The sequence below is a fragment of the Phasianus colchicus genome, chromosome 17 (genome assembly GCF_987193195.1).
Source record: "Phasianus colchicus chromosome 17, bPhaCol1.hap1.1, whole genome shotgun sequence".
In the NCBI taxonomy this organism is placed as follows: domain Eukaryota; kingdom Metazoa; phylum Chordata; class Aves; order Galliformes; family Phasianidae; genus Phasianus; species Phasianus colchicus.
Genome location: NC_143452.1, coordinates 6,513,929 through 6,533,580, shown reverse-complemented (window position 1 = coordinate 6,533,580; position 19,652 = coordinate 6,513,929). Strand labels below are relative to the sequence as shown.

The 19,652-nt window shown below is 39.1% G+C and overlaps 1 protein-coding gene across 4 annotated transcripts in view; it reads left to right on the top strand.

The window, feature by feature from the left end:
- PREX1 (phosphatidylinositol-3,4,5-trisphosphate dependent Rac exchange factor 1) overlaps window positions 1-19,652 on the top strand; it is a 148,781-nt gene that overhangs the window by 66,505 nt on the left and 62,624 nt on the right. For 2 of the 4 annotated variants that reach the window (XM_031590519.2, XM_031590511.2), the window contains exons 3-5: window positions 2,764-2,886; window positions 7,759-7,863; window positions 10,662-10,763. In XM_031590519.2, the coding sequence (XP_031446379.2) occupies window positions 2,764-2,886; window positions 7,759-7,863; window positions 10,662-10,763 (330 nt within the window). Of the gene's footprint in view, window positions 1-2,763; window positions 2,887-7,758; window positions 7,864-10,661; window positions 10,764-15,723; window positions 16,069-16,515; window positions 17,376-19,652 lie in introns of those variants that run through there. The other 2 variants (XM_090152152.1, XM_090152153.1) reach the window with 2 other exon arrangements.

The following is a 19,652-nucleotide window of genomic DNA, read 5'->3' as shown; positions in this document are numbered from 1 at the left end:
GTTGATAAAAGTTGTTAATTCTATCATTATTCATGTATTGCTATGACTGCCATATACTCGGATGCAGTGCTCACAAGACCCATGCAGAAAGTCCCTATTTTCTCTAGTGATTAAATGTATTTGTATTCTAAAGTCCATCACAACCTCTGGGGAAGTACTACTTCATTTTTGTGTCATTCTTGAACTGCCTGGAGGTGCCTTTGAGAGGCCACTGTGAGACCTCATTAACTCTTATTACAATATTCAGCTTATAATAACACAGCTTCTCTTTGATGAAAAAGGTGTAAGCTTACCAATGGTGAAGTAGTAACACAAAGGCATGCTTTTTCTGATCAGTGTTATCCCTTTCCCTTCTCCTCAAACAATTTAATTGTCTTTCCTGCAGTGGAAAGATGATTGTTCTTTCCTTCTGCAAACCTTTGCTTGTAGAGGCAAGACAGACAAGGCTGTGTTGGGACTTCCAATAACTCTGCCTGATATTATTTTGTATCTTGAGTCATTAGGGAGCTGTGAGGTGGCTAGCAACAGAAAAGATGGCAGCAGAGACTATATAAATGGTTTGGCAGCTTATGTAAAGAAAAACTTATGTAAAGAAAAACCTGTATTTTCCTCCCTGTCTTCATGAAGTAGGAACGTCTAGAGAAAAATCAAAGATATTCTGACAGTCACTCTCCTCTAAGCAAAAGGAGAAAGTACTTTTTAGGATAACATGGGATATCACTCCTGGTATTATTTTTGTAGGCTTCTCCTACTGCTGCCACTAAGCAGTCGTGCTTACAGTAGCCTCTGGCCATTGCATCCCCTTCCAGAAAGGCCACCTTGAATCCTATGCCAGGCATGGATTTATAATTCCTTCACTGACAGATGGCTGCAGCATTATCAGCTAAAATATTTTCACAATTTGTTCCCTGCTTATGTGAGGATATCTGCTGATACTTTAGTATTACACTGCATTCGCAGCAGGATGGTGACGTCATTTTACTGATGCAGAACAGTGAAGACAGTACAGCTTGATGGTGTACACAAGCTGCCAGACATAGATCCTGCCTGTGAGGTTTATAAATGGTGACTGCATCAGATATAAAAGGTCTTTCTGCTGCCTTGATTTTTCAAGTGACTTTTGTTACCTGCAAAATCTGCTACAAGCAGAGTTCTGCTGACCATCACATAATTTATTAGACTACACAGATATTCTTTGAATCACAAAATATCCTCCTGAAGACTGTTCCTGAAGGATAAAATCTTCCCTGACAGATGTTTTCCTCTTCCTTGTTAATTCCCCTTTTGGCACAGCTTCTGGTATGCAGGCTAAGGCTAATGTGTCATCACATCACTTTCAGTCATGCTATAGAATGAACCATCATGGGCTCTTCAAATTTGCAGTGGAAGTTTTCTGGAAGTAATCAGTCCCCAGCTTCCTGTCTTATTTTCTGATGGGTTCAGAAACCATTAGTGAAGGTACAGTGTTTTGGAGTCTCCAGTTTATTCAGAGCCAGGAAAAGCAATGAGGCACAAGTATGTACATCGGTAGTGAGGATTGCCATATACTGGTGTGAGAGGTGAGCAAAGACAAGAAAGATGCCATGTGCTGTGCTTTGCACATGCAGCCAGCTTGCAGGGGTTTGAGGAAAAAATCTTTTCATCCTTGAATAACACAAGGTACAGAATGTATCTGGGTACATGCATAGAAGGGTCTTTAATTCCTTACCCAATCTTCTACTCCTGGAAAATCAGAGAGAAACTGTTTTTAAACCAAGTTTGGTTTCATTCCTCCTTTTAAGGATTAGATTTAATTTACAGAATTTTGTAATTACTGCTGCATCACCATCCACCAGGCTGAATCAGTGTCTCATCTGGTGCATAAAGTCCACTGCATAAAGTTGAAAAAGTTTAGTTTTACTGTAAGGTGCTTTGGGAAGTGTCAGAAGATCTCCCGCCAAATACCAGGAAGCTGAAGGCTGCACTGTCAGGCTGCATGCTTTGGGATTTGTAGCAGTGACACTGTGCCAGCCCTGGGAGGCTGCTCCTACTATGAAAGCTGGTTTGAAATCTCTTTGCAACTGGCACGGCTAAAGCAAAGAGATGGACGATACTGTTTGCAATGTGTGTGACACTGCAGTCTCCAGGCTTTGGTCTGCTCATTCAAGCATTCCTCCCGTGGCTGTCAATACTGATAACTGCATCACATTGCATTAGGACCTGGAAGTTTATTTTCCTTAGCACATGTATGTTAAGTTCCTAGGGATCATTTAGCTGTGAGATTGTGCAATTTCCTTTTAGTACACATTAAAATTGACGGCCTGTATCATGTTACAAATGCCTTTTACAGTCACAGAGGCTGGTGGAAGGGAAAGCTAAGACTCTGCTCTTTTGGTTTGGAAATACTTTACACTGTAAACACTATGGCAGAGATGTGGTTTATGATACATCTTTTGAGTGATAAATTCATGTTCCTGCCAAATCAGTTTGGTCTTTGTGTTTTCTTTTATGTATTCAGCCTCATAGGAGACCTTCTCTAAACTTAAAGGAGGTTGTTTACATTCATCATGCTTAGGTGCTTGGAAAGATAACCTTCATTTAGAGTAGGTACTTCAGTAGGCAATAAAGATTTCCATAGGAAAGAGACAAGATACCAGTTATCATCTGTGCTTTAGGTCCCTTCACGACTAAGTCTAGAACCATAGTATTTTTGTGATAGTACTTTAATGTGCCTAAGAGGGTTTTATTAATAGTTGACACAGGACTTCACTTTATGTATTTCAGATCCTATTTTCTAACATTGAAGACATTCTTGGTGTTCACAAGGAGTTCCTGGCTGCCCTGGAATTTTGTTTACAACCAGAGCCTCAGTCTCAGCATGAACTGGGAAATGTTTTCTTAAAATTTGTAAGTACAATGACTTAACACTATCTGAAAATGCAGTTTCCTGTCTTAAGCTCCCATGCCCCTTAACTATCCCTAATCTCTAAGGCTTGTAGAATACTGTGACAATGTGTGTCTTGAATAAAACTTGAAGGTAGGGTGGGAAAAAAACTTGTGAATGAGGTTAGAACAATGGAAACCACATCAAACTCAGCTAAACAAGGTATTTTTAGAAACCCTTCCTTTTCCCATTGAATATTTTTTCCTTTTTTTCTTCACTCAACTAATCACACAATTGCTGAGAATTTGTCTGCTTTAGTTCCAAACATTTCTGAAAAGCAGCACAATTTCAAATAAGTGAATAATGTTATTTGTATTTTAAAATAAAGGAAATCCACAAAAAATATTACTGCATCTACAGTAGTGTCTGTGCATACATTTGTCCTTCAGTAAATGAAATGTAACATGAGATAGCTTAACTTGCACTTGATGAAATACAGTGCAAGTTACCGTATACAACCTTTTACCCTGAGTAAATAAATACCTGAATTATGTAGCTCAGAACTACAGAAAATTTGGGTTTTAGACTCAATGCTAGATAAGAAAGCCACAATTACAAAATACAAAGTAGTTGTGGTTGGTGCAAATATTTTGACTGATTCTTTTTGTGTCATCTGACTCTGAAAGTTGTATTATTTGTTCTCCTATACATTCATAATATGATTAAGTGTGCCAACATTATTCAGTACCAGGTTGGTACTGTGAGGTGACCCAGGAAGGCATAGACCTATAACAGGGAACAAGAAATGGTGGAATTGGAAATGAGAAAATCATGGAAATGAGAGAAGCACTGCTTCTCTCATTATAATTTGTTTCTTATATTGCAAACTAATATAAGCATAGAGCACACTGATTGTATATGCAAGATCAATTATTACATATACCTAGTCATGAGATGAACTCATCTAAATGCAAAGTTATCTGATTTACATGTATATAATTCAAAGCTGCAGTTTTTTTTGTATGCATTTGCCCTCTTGAGATGTCTGAACAAATTAGAATGCATCTATATATAATAGATATTCCTTCAAATTCTTATTAACTGCATTAAGCCACAGGCCAACTTCCTATCAAAATATGTTCTATTATACTTTTCTAATCATAATTCATGCTTCCACAGTTCATCAGGTTTGAGTAGTCAGCAATTATGCAGCCATTCTTTGCTCATAGATCTTTACCAACTATTGATTTTATTTATGCTGTGACACTTAAAATAGTAGCATATGTAGAGACAGTAGAATGTGCTGGGACAGTGCCCATAAATTGTGTTCTCCATGAGGAGTGACTGTCAGATGCTGAAGGACATACTGATGCACTCAGTTAAAGACTTGAATGCTCAGTAGAATCACTGCCTACCAAGATGTCCTATACTGACATAGTACTTGTTAGCAATGATATCAACATGGGATGTCTCCTGAGCAATGCTGTCTAAATGTCTACTGTGTTTCAGAGTGGCACCAACTAACCAGAAATGTTAATGCTCTGTCATTCAGTTGAATTCAAACCTGCTATATGTAGTCATATATTTTCTTGTATGTGAGCATAGCGTTTATAACTGACAAATTTAGTAATTAAGTAAATGAATGTTCTCTGCTTCTCAGACTTGCAACAAAGCAGGAAATATGGAACTATGATGCACAGAGATGACTGCTGGTGAGAACTGATATTCTGATAGAGACTATTTGGCTGAGATCAGTTTACATTGCACTCTGTGAAGTGCATTGCAAATATGGCGTACATCAAACATTTCATAATCCCCTGAGGAAGAAAACCTACAGCTTATTCAGGAGGAAGTCAGACATCTTTCAGTTCATAATACATGGAAGAAGCTGGTCTCATCCATAATGAGTGAAGTATCCATAAAGTATAAGAATAGCATTAGAAGCATTATGGCACTTCATGTCTTGAGCAGGGAAGAATCAGCATTTGGTTATGAAGAGAGGATTGGCATGTCCTTGTGTACAGATTGTGCCTGTCTTTCAGAAGTCTAGCCTCATTGTAGGTATTTGGGAGTGACGGATGTAGGATTTGTTGTGTCATTGTTACAGGCTTTCGTAGTGAGATTTCAGCTGGAGATGTTAGCAGCAAGTGTGGTTCAGAGCAAGCTCCTCCAGATTGCAGTTTTTGGGTCCTGTCTGTGAGATCTATGCATGCTAAATTTCATCTAACTTCTTCAACACTTTTAGTTGGAATAGGCCTACAGGATCGTAGTTGATCCATTTACATTTATGCTAGGACATCTTTTCCCCCGGGTGTTCAACGTGGCAGGATCCAGATCTTGGCTAATGCTTGAAATAAACAAGTCAACATTGCAAGAGCTCCAAAAGAGCAACCATTTTTCACTGTAAATAGTGCACATCGACTTCTGGAAGTCTTTTAGCAGATGATGAAATGTGCTTGCTCTGATATACAGCTGTGAAAGATTGTTTTGCTCTGGAAGACAGACATTGTCTGTCCTAGCGTACTCCACTTGATTAGATGATTGTAAGAAGTTAATTCTGATGTACTGGAATTTCTTGAGGAGTTGTAGTTCAATAACAGACAATATGTGGACCACAACAGACAGTAAAGAACACACTTCAATTGAAAATCAAATCTGCAGCTTAAAAAATGGAATGTGTAGAGCGTATCTTCAATATCAAAGACATACTAAACCTTGAATAATTATACCTCATCAACATAGGCTTTCTTGCGAAGGTCATGAAAACATAAGACTGTCTGCAGAGCAGAAGGGCAAAGGACTGACTGATACCTGATTTCTGTTATTGCTGTATTGGTAGGGCATTGGCAACTTAGTAGCTGCAAGCTTATTAGAGTGAAATGCATTTTCATCTTATTTTTGGGAACAGCGCTGCCTGAATGCTCAGATTTTACTGTTTAAGTCATCAGGAATCTTGTTTTGTTCAGAATGAAATCTTATTTTTTATTTAAGTTTTTCATATTGACAAAATAGTTTTTAGCCTGCTTTCAAAGAAGAAAATGTCATGGCTCATTAAAAATACATCTAGATAGAATAACTGCAGTTTACCCAGTGTGTCTTTCATGAAACTTCTGTCCAAAAGCTGTTTTCAAATTTACACTAATTTGTGGGTTGTACTACTAGATCCAAAATAACATATGGAGAATAAACTATGGTTTAGACTTCTTAAAAGAACTAAGAGCAGTATAGTTTTATACGGTATATTTTTGTCACCAAAGTCAGAAGGTCTATCTGTGTATCCAGCAGATTTGCTGAGTAAGAATGTGCCATATTTATGGGGTCATTTTTCTGACCATAATTGCACTTTCATACAGTGTAACTGCAGGTTCCAAATTCCTGGGCTATCATCTGTAATTATGTAACTGATAATTTCCTCACCAGGAGATGGGGAGTCCAGGACTGATTGTCACCCAGAGAGGAAATTAAACACTTCAGACACTGAGTAATTTAAAACATAGTTGTCATATTTGTGGGTCTCGTGCATGAGGGGCAGCTGGAAAAGACTTGATGAAAGCACTCTGGTGTGTGCATAATTATTGTACTGTCTTGAGTTTAGAAAGGAATTTTGTCATGATCTAAATATATCCTCCCCAAACTTCTGGCACTCAGAGCTGCAGTCAGAAACCTGAGCAATGACATTTTGTGTGCACTGATGCAGCGGATGCTCTTGTGTTAATGGTTACTATTTTTAGTCTCAAGCAGGCTGCTTGTGTGCATCTAGGAAGATGAGGGGAGGTGAGAGGAGGAAGTGTAGGAGAAACTTATAAATCTGTCTTGTCACTCTGCAGCTTTACAATTTAGGGATAAAAAAAAAAAAAATCCCATGTCTCTCAATTGTTTCTTTTCTATTATGCTGTTGACTCAGCCATGCCTTTCTTGTATCTGGTGGTCAGGATCTTTTGTTTCTCTCCAGCTTCCAGTATTAAACTTCATTACTAACATGAACAGCTGGAGATGAAGGATGTCTTGAACATTTGCATTCCAGCTCTTTGTGTCACGTTTGATGGTTGTTTTATTTACTCTGTGCCATTGTTGCTGTGTTTGGCCATGCATCTTTTTATTCTTAATTCTTCTTTTGAATGTATGGGAGAGAAAACTATTTCATAAAATTACTAGTAAAAATAAAAAATAATAAAATAAAATTTAAAAAAGAAGCAATTTTCAGTCTTTGAGCATGCACATCTAGCCCTTGAGCATCTGACCAAAGCATCAAATTCTTCTCCTAAACTGGTAGTGGCTGTGACATGGTTCACTGTAAGTACCTCAATCTGGTTACAAAACTACCTTTCTCCTCCTTGCATTTCTTTATTATATTGGTTATTTTGTGTTTATTCATCAAAATGCTTCCATTCAGGAGAGATGTTGTGGGCAGTCCTGTAAGACAGGGGATTTCTAGCTGGTTGCTTCTTCCAGTGCTTGGTTTTTCCCAGCCACCTTTGTTTATTTCTTCTTCCTGTAGTACTAATTAGCATAGTTCATTTATGTTTCCCTTGCCTCTGGCTTTACTTTGCTTCTGTCTGCTTGTATGGAATATCCTGGCACATGAAAGTCCCTGAGATAGCAAAATCCATTCTTTCAGCAGAGGATGTATTATTTCAGTGATGCATTGAAAGGAGAAGTACAGTGGAGGTCTGTGGTCAGAAAACTGATGCTAATTCACAAAAGCAAGTTAGGAATAGGGGAACACTTTTATAAATTATTTGCATGTGGAGATATTGTGCATATCATGTGAAATGCAACTCTAGCACTCTAAAGCAGAGTGCGCATTCCTTTCTGTAAAGAATTTAGGATCAGACTGTGGCAATACAGACAGTCTAGTTTTCTCCAAGTCAATAAGTTAATGCTTTTCCTTGCAGAAAGACAAGTTCTTTGTGTATGAGGAGTACTGTAGCAACCATGAGAAAGCGCTCAGACTGCTGATGGAATTGAACAAGATCCCAACAGTGAGAGCATTCCTCCTGGTAAGCACCTTCTCTAGCACTCTTCACTTAATGGTCTGACTTTGTACTGTACTCATAATGCTCCTTTAGTATCCGAAGAATGTCAAACATTTTGCAGACATGATTCATTCCAGCTATGAAGCACTTGAGAAGGATGGATATTGAAATAATTGGTGAATTCAAGTACCAACTAAGCACAGCTATGGTATGAGTAATTTCAGTGGATACAGAGAAGTATTTAAAAAAAACATTACGAATAAAAAACAACAGCAGCAAAATTAACAGAAAAATTGAGCAAAGATTGTGAAAGGAGTAATGCAATAATTTATCAGCAGGGCTGAGACTGGTTCCCTGCTCAATTCTCTGACCAATTCGCCATCTGCAGACCCACCAGAAACCTGGCCTCCTTCTGACATCCTTTTCCCCATGAGGCCACTTATGGGCAAGAAACATAGGCTGGATGAACTATTTTGGTGGCATCATTGCTGCTTGTATCAAAAATGGCCCAACTCCTCATCCAACCCATGAAATATTAGCATGTGCTGGGAGGAAGTGTGGCATACTGCCTTCTTACAGGCTAGACTGCAAAGAGAAACAACCAGTAGATAGTGTTTTGTTTTGTTTTGTTTTTTTAATCCAGGTTAGAGGGGTTGGTGTTTCTCCTTACATCCTCCTCTCAGTTCTCCTTGATTTTAGGTGTTATTTTCCTTGCTATGAATGGAAGGCATTAGGGTTGGGGATGGAGTATATGTGAGGGACCAGTCAGCACACTAGTTTTGTGTCTTAGTAAATGCTGTGAAGTGAAAGAAAGGCTGCTGTTTTGCAATGGACTGATTCTGTTCTGTATTCTGCTCTGCTTTTTTCCATTCTGCCAAAGGCATGCTCTTTCCTAATACAGTACAGCAGAAGAAAACTTCTGCATAAATGCCTGTCACAAGCAGGGCCAGAGCATTCTTTTTAGCCACAAAATATAGACCTTGGAGGGAGGAGGAGGAACACACACGCTGTTGGGTACTCAGAATTTCTTTATCACATCTGAGTTTCAATAAACCCTGTTAAAGCATTAGTTCGAGTCACCAAATGAGCAATTCCTGTTCATGATCTACTCTGGGTATTTCTGTTGAGAGAAACTTAAAGACGAGCAATGAAAGTGGATATAAATACCATCCTTCCCAACATCCAGAGTATTCTCTGCATTTCAGCTGGATTGGCAACAAACTCCTGTCTGTGTTGCCGGCAGCAGCTGGCAAACTAATTATGAGGCACATTAAAGATGTCGCGCTGTCTGCTGTGGCTTTGCAGCAGCACCTGAATCCAAGAGATTTTTAAAAGAACAGTAACTATGGGAGGAGAGGCTATGCTGAAATCTTTCCTTTGTTGTGGCTGTCGTAATTTCTTCCAGGCCTTCACTCTTCTCTCCACTGCCTCCTAAAGCCAACGCTATAATGCCACCATGCAGAGCGCTGCATTAAAATACAAAGCTTTGCTTGTGAGGATGGATTTGGCCCGATTGCCCCCTTGCAGCTGCTGAAATACAGAATGTGGGAATGTGTTTGAAAAATCAGTAAGTGTTAAAGGGCATTTTTGAGTCCAGAGCAAGAGGGAGGGCTGAAAGGAGAGACGGGAAGGACTGAATCACCCGAGACTTGGAAAATTGGACAGGGAGCATTGTGAGCTGGTAGCCAATGCCACAGATCTAGAATAGCCCTGGGGAAGAGTTATTTTACAGACAACTGTCTGTAAAAATACCACTTAGAAATAATGAGAGTTATGTCGGATGTCTATGAACAGTTCTTGAAGAAGAGAATTATTGAACTACAGCCACAAACCCACTGTATTTCAGAGTGTATCTGAGCCACTGCACACAGTTCACAGGGGAAAGTGTTATCACTGATGCCCCAAAGAAAGCACATCTTGGCTGAAATGGATTTAAACTTCAACTTCTTTGTGATGCCTTCTGATTTCCAGACAAAGAGCTAATGTTGAAACACAGCAGATTTATTTATTATTATTATTATTATTATTGTTATTATTATTATTATTGTGAGCATCAGAGTTACAGAAATCTGTTTTCCTTAAGTGTCATTGCATCTTGCATCAGTGTTCTTCCCACACAGTAGCCTTGCCTGCATAACCCCAAACTTCTTCTGCAGTATTATGTACTACAACTGCTTCAGGGCTACATTTGTGCTGTTTAGCCTGCTAGTGCACCCCTACTGTTTGTCCAGCTGGGTTTAGACATAATGTTTTGCCAGAGAATTGGTGGATGAGATGCTGATGACTCATTTGTTTCAGAGCTGCATTTGATTTCCTTCAGACATAGAGACTGTACTATACAGTTAATTATGTGATTCTTTATTTATATGCTTTATTTTATCCTTTGAGTGTTCTGGAAAACATGTGCAAACTTTGCATGGTGAATGGAGACAAACAGCTGTTTTGGTTCTGGGGATAGGTTGGATTCTTTAAGGTAGTGGTGCATTCTAGATTTGCTGAGTGTCATTGCATTCTTATGATGTTTTTTGAGTCATAAGCTGTGTAATATCTCAGTGGGAAGAGACCTTTCTTTGCAACCACTGTTATCCACTGTTTTCTTTGCAGGTTTTTTTTTTTTTTTTTTTTTTTTTGCTGACTCATGGAGAATTTTGCAGCTTAACTTGATGGCTGTGTTTCAGTGGAGAGTGAAGTCCCATTTCTTTTATCTTAGGAATGGTGAAGTTCCTTGTGACCATAATGTGAATTATAGAAACAGCAAATAATGTCAAAGAGCATGTGAAAGTGTTGTCTGAGTTAATGTTAACTTCCTTTTTTGATTATAGAGTTGCATGCTTTTGGGAGGCAGAAAGACTACAGACATTCCACTGGAAGGTTATCTACTGACTCCAATTCAGAGAATTTGCAAATATCCACTTCTGCTTAAGGTAAACCAAGAAAGAATGTCTTCGGCTAGTTGTTTTACTCTTGGAGTGATTTTTGCAACTTTTTAACCCTGGATTTCCTGTCACTGCTACCGTCCTGACCTGTACTTTTAAAAGTTCAATCCTATTTGCAAAAAATGGCTTTTTTAATGGATACAGTTAAAAAAACTGGCTGATGACACTGTTAAATCTTGTAATGGCGTGGGTAGACCAGACAGAGTAAGGTACTCATCAGCTGACTTCAGATTTCTTCTGATATTTATGAAGACCCGAGTGCTACTTTAGCCACTTCCTGAAAAGCTGTGGTTAAATGGAATTATATCAGTATTCTAAGGAACTCCATGGCTCTTGGTGATTGGAAACCGGACACATCTTTCATCACTAGGTCTCTAGTTTGAGTGTATTCAGGTCAGTAATGATCAAAATTCTTCATCATCTGACAGCTGTTTGGTGGCTTGTTTGAAAACCATTTGGTTGTTTCAGACAAGTTTCCACTGGACAGGTGTTACTGCAGAAATTACTGCAATTTGCACTAATTGGCCCCCTTGCTAGCTGGTGTAGTGTAGGAGTTAAAGAACCAAAGACATAAAAAGAGCCAACTTACCTCTCATTCCTTCGGCTCAGGGCTGGATCATGTACCTGGTGGGGAGAAGGAAAAGGAGAAATCAGTTTCTAGGAAAGCCTGCATCACCAGGGGTCTTGTAGCTACTTAATGGCTGAAAGCCACAAATCTTCAGTGATATTCAGTCTCATATTCTCAGAGTGATGTTATATTTAATAAAATACAACAAATTCTTAATAAATATAAGAAGCAGCAATTTCTCATCTCAACAGAATGGTTTCTTCCTTAATCGTGGAGGAAAACAGTGATTCTGTGATGATCTGGTTCTCTTGGGCATAGGCTAGACCTATGAATCAAGTGTATGTCATGTAAAATTATTGCAGTACTGTGTCTGTAAGTTCAGACTGAATTAGGATTTTCAAAGGTCCAGGCTGGTTAGCTCAATACTGATGTTTTCCCTTTAATAAAAGTCCAAATTCATCTGATGAATATTTAAATCATTTCTTTCCATCACCTTGGAGCTCTCAGAGAAAAAAATTGAGTATTCCTTCCTACAGGTGGAATCATTTTGTTGTCTGTGCAGCAGACACCCATCTTAAAATCTTACAGTACACATTGATGTGCCATGTCTTGTGGACATAACTACTGAGATTTTCATGCACACAGACAGTTTAGCAGTTCAGTCCATCCAATGGAATGCAGACTCCTCTTATGATTTAAAAACACCAAGAAAAAGCAAAGAACAGAAGAACATGCTTTGTTTCACCATAAATTCATGGTTAGTAAGTCGTGTCCTGTTCAAGGTTTGCCTGGTACTTGCTAGTACAAAATTGTCAGAGCGGGCACAAATGTTTCAGATGTGGAAGAAAAAAAAAAGGCTGAGTGAAGAGAAAACTGATTTTTGGTAGTGCTGACGAGGAAAATGCAGCTCTCCAAGAAAAAAGTAAAATAGATTTAAAAAACAACACAACCTTCAAATTAAGTGTTTGCTCTCCCTTTGCTCCTGAACTGCAGTTATTGCTTCAGAAATAGCTGCTCTGTATTCATGGGAATTATATCTTATTTTATCTAATTCCCAGAGCAAACACATGCACTGTATTCCAGCTGATTAGAAAAATCATCCACACCCACTTTCCTATTTTACTTTCTTTCTAATAGGAGTTTGTGAACATCCAGATTTTCTGATGACTTTGATATGACCTTATTATAGTTTAATTAGTATAGCTAAGCAGTTAGATTTGATAAAGATAATATGAGCGCAGTAGCTCAGACTTGCCAGTGTTTGAAAGCCAGCCTAAATAATAAAGCACATTTAAATGTGGTAACTGTTTTTCATTACTACTATATGTAAGCATTGTTCTTCCAGAACAATAGCTTCTCACACAGAATCCATTTCAGTTAATTAGGAATAGCATGCTGGAATATCTCTGTGTACAGGTACACTTTAAGCAAATATCATCAGTAATTTCCAGTGTAAAGTATGGCATCCTGTAACTGGTAAACTTATATTTTATTATCCTCTGATGAAGCTTTTGCAAGCCTTATGTGTGGTTTGAAACATGGGACTCAGACCTCACCATGCTGTTTCACCATCTCTGTGCTAATAGAGCAGCAGTGATGTTAACATTTTTGTCCCCAGTACAGTTTTTATGTGCTTCAGAAAGCGCAAGAGAGAATTAGCACAAACTCATTGGTCAATGAATTACTTTTATCCCCAGTCTAAATCCTCTCTAATATGACCATCTTCCACCTCTTTTCCTTGCTGTCACAGTTCAGCAGGGGATTTAAAGTCCACTTGTGTCCATAGGTGTTCCGAATACTTGTCTGTTACTGAAGAGCTTTGCCAAAAATTTTCCTTAAAAGTGAGAAAGAGGCTTTGAGCAGGCTTAAACAAAGTAGAACTATGCTTGCTGTGATGGACATTATGGTTTGTTAAGAAGAAAAGAAGCAAAGGCAAACAGGTGTACAGAACTTGAGAGCATAGACTGAGTGAGTGACTTACAACCCCAGCATGGATGTGGACGCTGGAAAGCTTGCTGAGTAAATATTTCTATCAGAATGTTTTGGATTAAAGCAACTCTGTCTCACTGATAATAATTATGACTCTATATTAATTAGCATTAACTATGCCTCTTAGTTGTAGAAGCAGCTGCTGTGTAAACCAATCTCTGAACAAAAATAGCCTTTTTCCCCTTAATAAAGAGCATTTATGTCAGCAAGAGAAAAACCCTAAGGGAGCAGCGATCATGAGTTAATCACACCATGGGGGTGGGGATTGGATACAGTCATTTCTGTCTCCTTCTTCTTCCCAACACACACAAAAACGCACAACACATGATAACTGCCCCCCATGGGCTCTGATAGCCCAGTGCTGTCACAGAGGCTGTTTCTTATTTGATGTCTATTCTCTTAAGGAGCTGCTAGGTCTCCAGCCAGAAATGCACATTCTACCTCTGATCCTTTAAGAAATATAATGACTCCATGGAAGATTTAGGGCAGTAATTATGTATTGCTTCATGTGATGGAAGACTCACTGGCCCTAGGAGAGAAAGAAAACCTGGAGGCAGAAAGCTGAGCATCCAGCCTGAGAGCCTTCTCAAAAGGGAGAGCTCAACAGTGAGGCACACTATTGCCTCACAGACTGCAACAAGTGTGGTGCCTGGGATGTGAAAGGGAAAAGCAGGAAGCCAGTGGTGGATGAAGGAACTTGCTCTCCCCCCTCTCCATCTTCCCCATTCCTCTCAGCAACATTTAAGGAAGAAAACCTAGTTAGCCATAATTTGAATATGTTTAATCTCTGGGGTTTTGCACCCCCTGTTCAGAAGAGTGATGTTGCACTGAGATTCATAATACTGCCTGGTTGAAATCCAAGTCTATGTAGCATAACATTACAACATTAAAAGTTATATATACCCTACAGAGCTGTAAGGAACACTGCCAATTTGTAAATCATACTTCTGTCTTCGACACTTCTTATATATCATCTCAAATAACTGCTAATATATATAAAACATGGGTTTGTTGCACTTTCATTTGGCATATATTGCAGATTTGATGGTACAGCTAATGTCATCAGTTTTACTGATTTACTGTTGCCTGATTTTTACCTTGCAGAAACAGCTACAGAAGTTACACATTTAAAATGTGTACAGGATTAAAAAAAAAATCTACTGTGATTGGCAGATGCAGAGCCTGGTGTAGTATCTATTTTCTGGTTAGTTTAAGTGGAAAATAGATTTTGAATACATGCAAATGTTAAAAACTGAAAATACAAATATGAAAATCCTTGAAACAGAAAGGAACCTGTTTTTTCTGACCATTTTTTCCTTTTTTTTTTTTTTTTGGAATTGAACCATTTATTACCGCATCTCTTTGAATTGATAAGAAATATGGTGTCTTTGTTATCTCTGTAATCCTGAGGTGTTCACTAAAATAACTAACGGATGCATCCCAGAAACCATGTTTTATGCATGCACTGCTTGTAGTGCAAAGCGACGCAGCCTGGCAAGCAATGATTTGCTCGACATTAACAGTCACTGCTCAGAATTAGTGTTAAAGCCATGTGTGGGTGACAAGAGTATGAATATAGGAAGAAGGAATTTTTAAAATACAGGGACTTAGATATTTAAACTGCAAAACATGTTCAGTTGAGTTTTAAGTACAATCATTTTCTGGGTAGCAACAGAGGACATGGGGAAGGATGAGGACTCATTTTCTTTAAAAAGATCAGTTAAGCAGAATAACATCCTTTCTGCTAGGAAATATTAAAATTGTGTTTGCATTTGAAAAACCTCTAGTTTCCTCTGCCTGCATGCATTGTGTTTGCACATCATCTCTCCTGCTACCTCTTTGCATCTTCCTGTGCAATGCTCTTGTTGCTGCGTTCTCTCCTCGTAGTTCTGTTGTTGTTCTGTTTGGTTTTGTGTGCGCCAAGCACAATTAGTAGGTAAACAAAAGCATGAACAGCTGATGCGTTGTCTTTATGTGATTACATCTTACATTTAGATTCTATTCTATTTGGAAGTCTTTTAGCCATATGCTATTTAAAGCTGTGTCTGATACTGAAATACTTAAGTTGGAAATCCTTTTACCACATTGCATAATTGAAGATTGGCATTTCTACGAAGAGTTCTCTTTTCTGGGGGAGGGGGCGGGTACAGTTAATAGGAAGTAAGATAGCATCCAAATCTCTAGCATTGCCTTTCCTATATAGTTACTTCCTGATTGCTAGACAATTCAAATGGAACCAAGAAGCCAAATGATCTTTTAGAATCTAAATGCAAGAGCTTTGCCAGAGCTTTACACTTTCTTTCAAGAATTAGTTGGAAAATTGTAGCTTCCAAATAGACTTTTGTGATTCTGCTTCAAAGTTCAATTTGTTGCAGGTGCTTTAACCACACTGCCCTATCCATTGAAGGCAGAATGCCCACTGGGTAGAGCAGATTTGAGGCCATCTAAGGAAGATGAAGGTGCACAAGTCAATGGGACCTGATGAGATGTATCCGAGGGTCCGGAGGGAACTGATAAGTGAAGTTGCTGAGCCAATATCTATTTATACTTCAGAATTTGTGGCAGTTTGGTGAAGTTCCTACTGAATGGAAAAGGGAAATGTAACCCCATTTTTAAAAAAGGAAGAAAGGAAGACCAGATGGAACTGCAGGCCAGTTGTTCTCACCTCTGCGCCTGGCAAGATCCTGAACTAGAACCTCCTTGGGAGCTATGCTAAGGCACACAGAAAACAGCAAGGTGACTGAGAATAGCCAACATGGCTTCACTAAGGGCAAATCATGTCTTACAAATTTGGTGGCCTTCTACAATCACAGTGTTGGTTGAAAAAATAAGAGCAAGTGACTTCATCTATCTGGACTTGTGCAAAGCATTTGATGCTGTCCCACACAGTTTCTTGTTACGACTCCCTTTGTAAAATCATTTGGGCTCTGCATAAAGGGGCTATGAGTGTCCCAACCTGAAACTTTGCAGCTATGAAGTAGTGAAAAAAAAGGGAAATGCTGTGCCAGGAGGAGACAGTTTTTATTTCCATCTTAGTTCATTAAATATTTTTTTTTAATACAGAATATTTTTGCAACTTTTCTTTTTTCTTTATTTCTCTTTCTCTGAGGGAAAGTGAGAAGTTGGAAGATAATGCCTAAGATGAGAGAGACTAAAAAATACCAGGTTTTCTGTTTTCAACTGCTGGTTAGTCTGAAGGATTAACAAGTCTGTAGCTGGAAAGTCGATATTTTATGAATTAGTTAAAGACACTCTTTGCAAGGAATAGTTTTCTGTAAGTGCCAGCAACCTCATGTTCTAGGCCTTGTAGTGCATGAGTTGCAATACATGAGACAGTCATTCCAGACAGCATTATATATGAGCTTTCTGGAGGACAGGTCAGTCATACCCAAAGTTTACCATCTGGTCTCTCTCTCAGCTGCCTTTCTAAGTGTTGGCAAATGCTCTTCTAGTTTACACATCATAAATCTGCCACTCTAATAAATACCCAGAGCTCCCTGGCTGTATTTCAGAAGTGCTGGGCTGTGTTCTTATAGGGGATGCCAGTGTCAGAGCAGCAGGGCTCTTCCTCTGGTGCTTAATACTAAGCAGGAATGGGGGCAAGCAAGTCACTGCCCCAGTGATTCTCTGACTGTCAACTACTGCTGTTGTGAAAACTGAGTACCCTAGCTAGTGCCCTCCCTGCCTTATCCAGCCCCCTCTCCTACTCTTGTTCAGCACAGCAGGTAGCTAGCAGGAGTGGGGAAGGTGTTGCTTTCTGTCCTCTCTTCTTCAAGATCTCCTTTGGATACATAAAGAATCTTCTGAAGTCAGAAGATGGAGGGTAGAGGGTGGATTGGGAATAGAAAAGAATTGAATCTCAAAGAGCTTCCTTTTCCTCACATTAGCAGCCACTGCAAAAAATAAAAGTAAAAAAAAATGCTTGGGGTTCAGAAAATAGGCACTTGTTCCTTCCTGTATCTTCCTTCCCTGCTTTCAGGCACCGGGTGGCACAGGAGTAGCTGAGAGATGTCCTGCAGATTAGGAAGATAATGTAGCTGCAGGTATGTGTGGCATTAAAGTTGCAGACTCCTGTACTGTTCAAGACAGCAAAATAGATGTATGCCACAGACTGCCTTCCTTTGCCTACAAGCAAACCTTGAGAGAAATAGTTCGTATTACACGTGTGTAGATACAATTTTTGTTATAGCAGAAGATGGTTTCTTGTCTCTGTTTATTGCAGCTGTGGTCTTCTGTGAATGAAGAGTTCTTCCTCTGTGTCTTGGTGATACTTGAAAAAAGGATGTTTAGACAGTGCAAATATTTACATATGTTTCTAAAGGAGAGTGGTTAACACTTGTCATGTAGCAAAAATTCTGCACTTTGTTTTGGAAGCAGAAGCTAGTGTCACCAAGTGCAACAACATCTCTCACCTACTTCTTTGCTATTATTATTTTTTAAGCATTTAATTTTCCTCAACTTACTCTGAACAAAAGTGGGATATGGGTAAAAATTTCCATGGGAAATTACGTTAGTGATAGTGACTGACAGTTGTAGCAGGCAGCTCTCTTGTGCAGGTGTTACTCTGTAAATCATGCAAGACCATTAAGTCCTTTTCCTGATGGGATTCCCAGTTGTCAGCACATAACCCATCTCCTGCATCATTCCTCTGGCAACAGGCACTGTCAATCACCATTTATAATTATGTGGTAGGAGAACTTGCAGCTGTGAATATGTTATCAAAATACCTAATCTATGCAAAGAATTGAATAGCCCAATTTTATTGGACAAACATATATATATACTCTCCAATTCATTTGGACCTTTCTATCTCCAGGATCTGACTGTGTGGACATGAGAATACCTCCCATTGCTATATTTGCCTCTTTTATTATCTAAGAGTCTCAGTAGTCATGTAGTTTAGCCTCAAGATTCAGATGCTAGTTTAAAAGGTTCTGCAAAATTGAGAATAAAGATCATATTTTGCAGTCCTGTAACACTGGGTGTCAAGATAATTCATGAGCACTAGCAAACTAAGTCTTGTTCCAGTTGGTATGAGGAAGCACCGAGACTGTCTGTGAAAGAGGCTGGAACAACCTGTACTACTTTTAGCATTAGCTTCCTCCTTTAAAATATGCCTTCCACTTTTGCTGCTATTTGAGCACCTCATACTCTTACTACTTATTCTGTAGATACACCTGCTAGTTATCAGAGGTAGCACATGACAAACTAGTCACACGCTGAAAGTGACTTCTGTTTGAAGAACTTCATAGAGCTTATGTATGAACCAACTATAGAACAGAGAAAGCTTCTTGATTTACGGAGCTTCATCCCTTCACTGACAGGCCCTGGAACAAGACCCTAGAAGTACCAGTTAACTTGAGCTAGAGGCTGTGTGAACAGAAACCAGTTTAGGAACAGTGCTTGCATTCCATGCTGTGCTACCAACCCAAGGGAAGCAAGCCCCTGTAGTACTGAGGATCACCTGAAATCTGAGTATGTCGGTGTCAAGCAAGACAGCAAGGCACAAAGATCTTTAATGTCAATATGGCAAAAATTAGCCTGGAGAAGAGTCAGTTGCTTAGGTTAACGTGTTGATGTGGAGAAGCCAAAGACAAATAGGACTACAGAACAGACCTTGTTGGAGGCTACAACAAGCATTTGGGGATTGTAATCTCTCATCCTGGATGATCACCAGCTGGAGCAATCAGGTTTGTCTTTGCCCATGCTGGTGAGAGCTATGGACTGCAGAAGTTTAGCTCTGTCCAGATCACACTGCACACTGCTGTGCAGGATTTCTGGCTACATTTCAAACATTCCCCTCTCTCATGCAAAATGATGCAGTTCAGCAGCAGTTTACCATTTAGTCACACAACTTTACAACCAAATACTATGTTGAGGCAAAACATAACGGGAGAAATATTTCAGGCAATCTGAAAATGTGGGTCTTAAGCACCATATTATGTATCAAGAGGAAATTACCAGGCTTAGCTAAGGTTTCTTTAATGTATTTCTATCCCTTTGTGGCTGACTATAAAATAGCATTGGTCTAAAAAATGATTAATTATGTGTTGACATTGGTTGCCCCTTTGCCAATCTGGTAGATGTTGCTGGGTCTCAAGTTTTCCCATTGTTGTTCTTCAGTGGTCAGTGTTTATGGGACGTTGTGCATTGAAACAAGTGAAGCAGACTCTTAGGAAATGCTTTGCAGACAAGTTGTTTTTTACATTACTCACTCCAGTCAAGGCACATGTCACTCTGGTATGTTTGCCTTTTGGGAAGCCTTCTCTACTTGCCATGTGCCTGTCTTGGTCACACCAGAAACAAATGTGACACAGCAA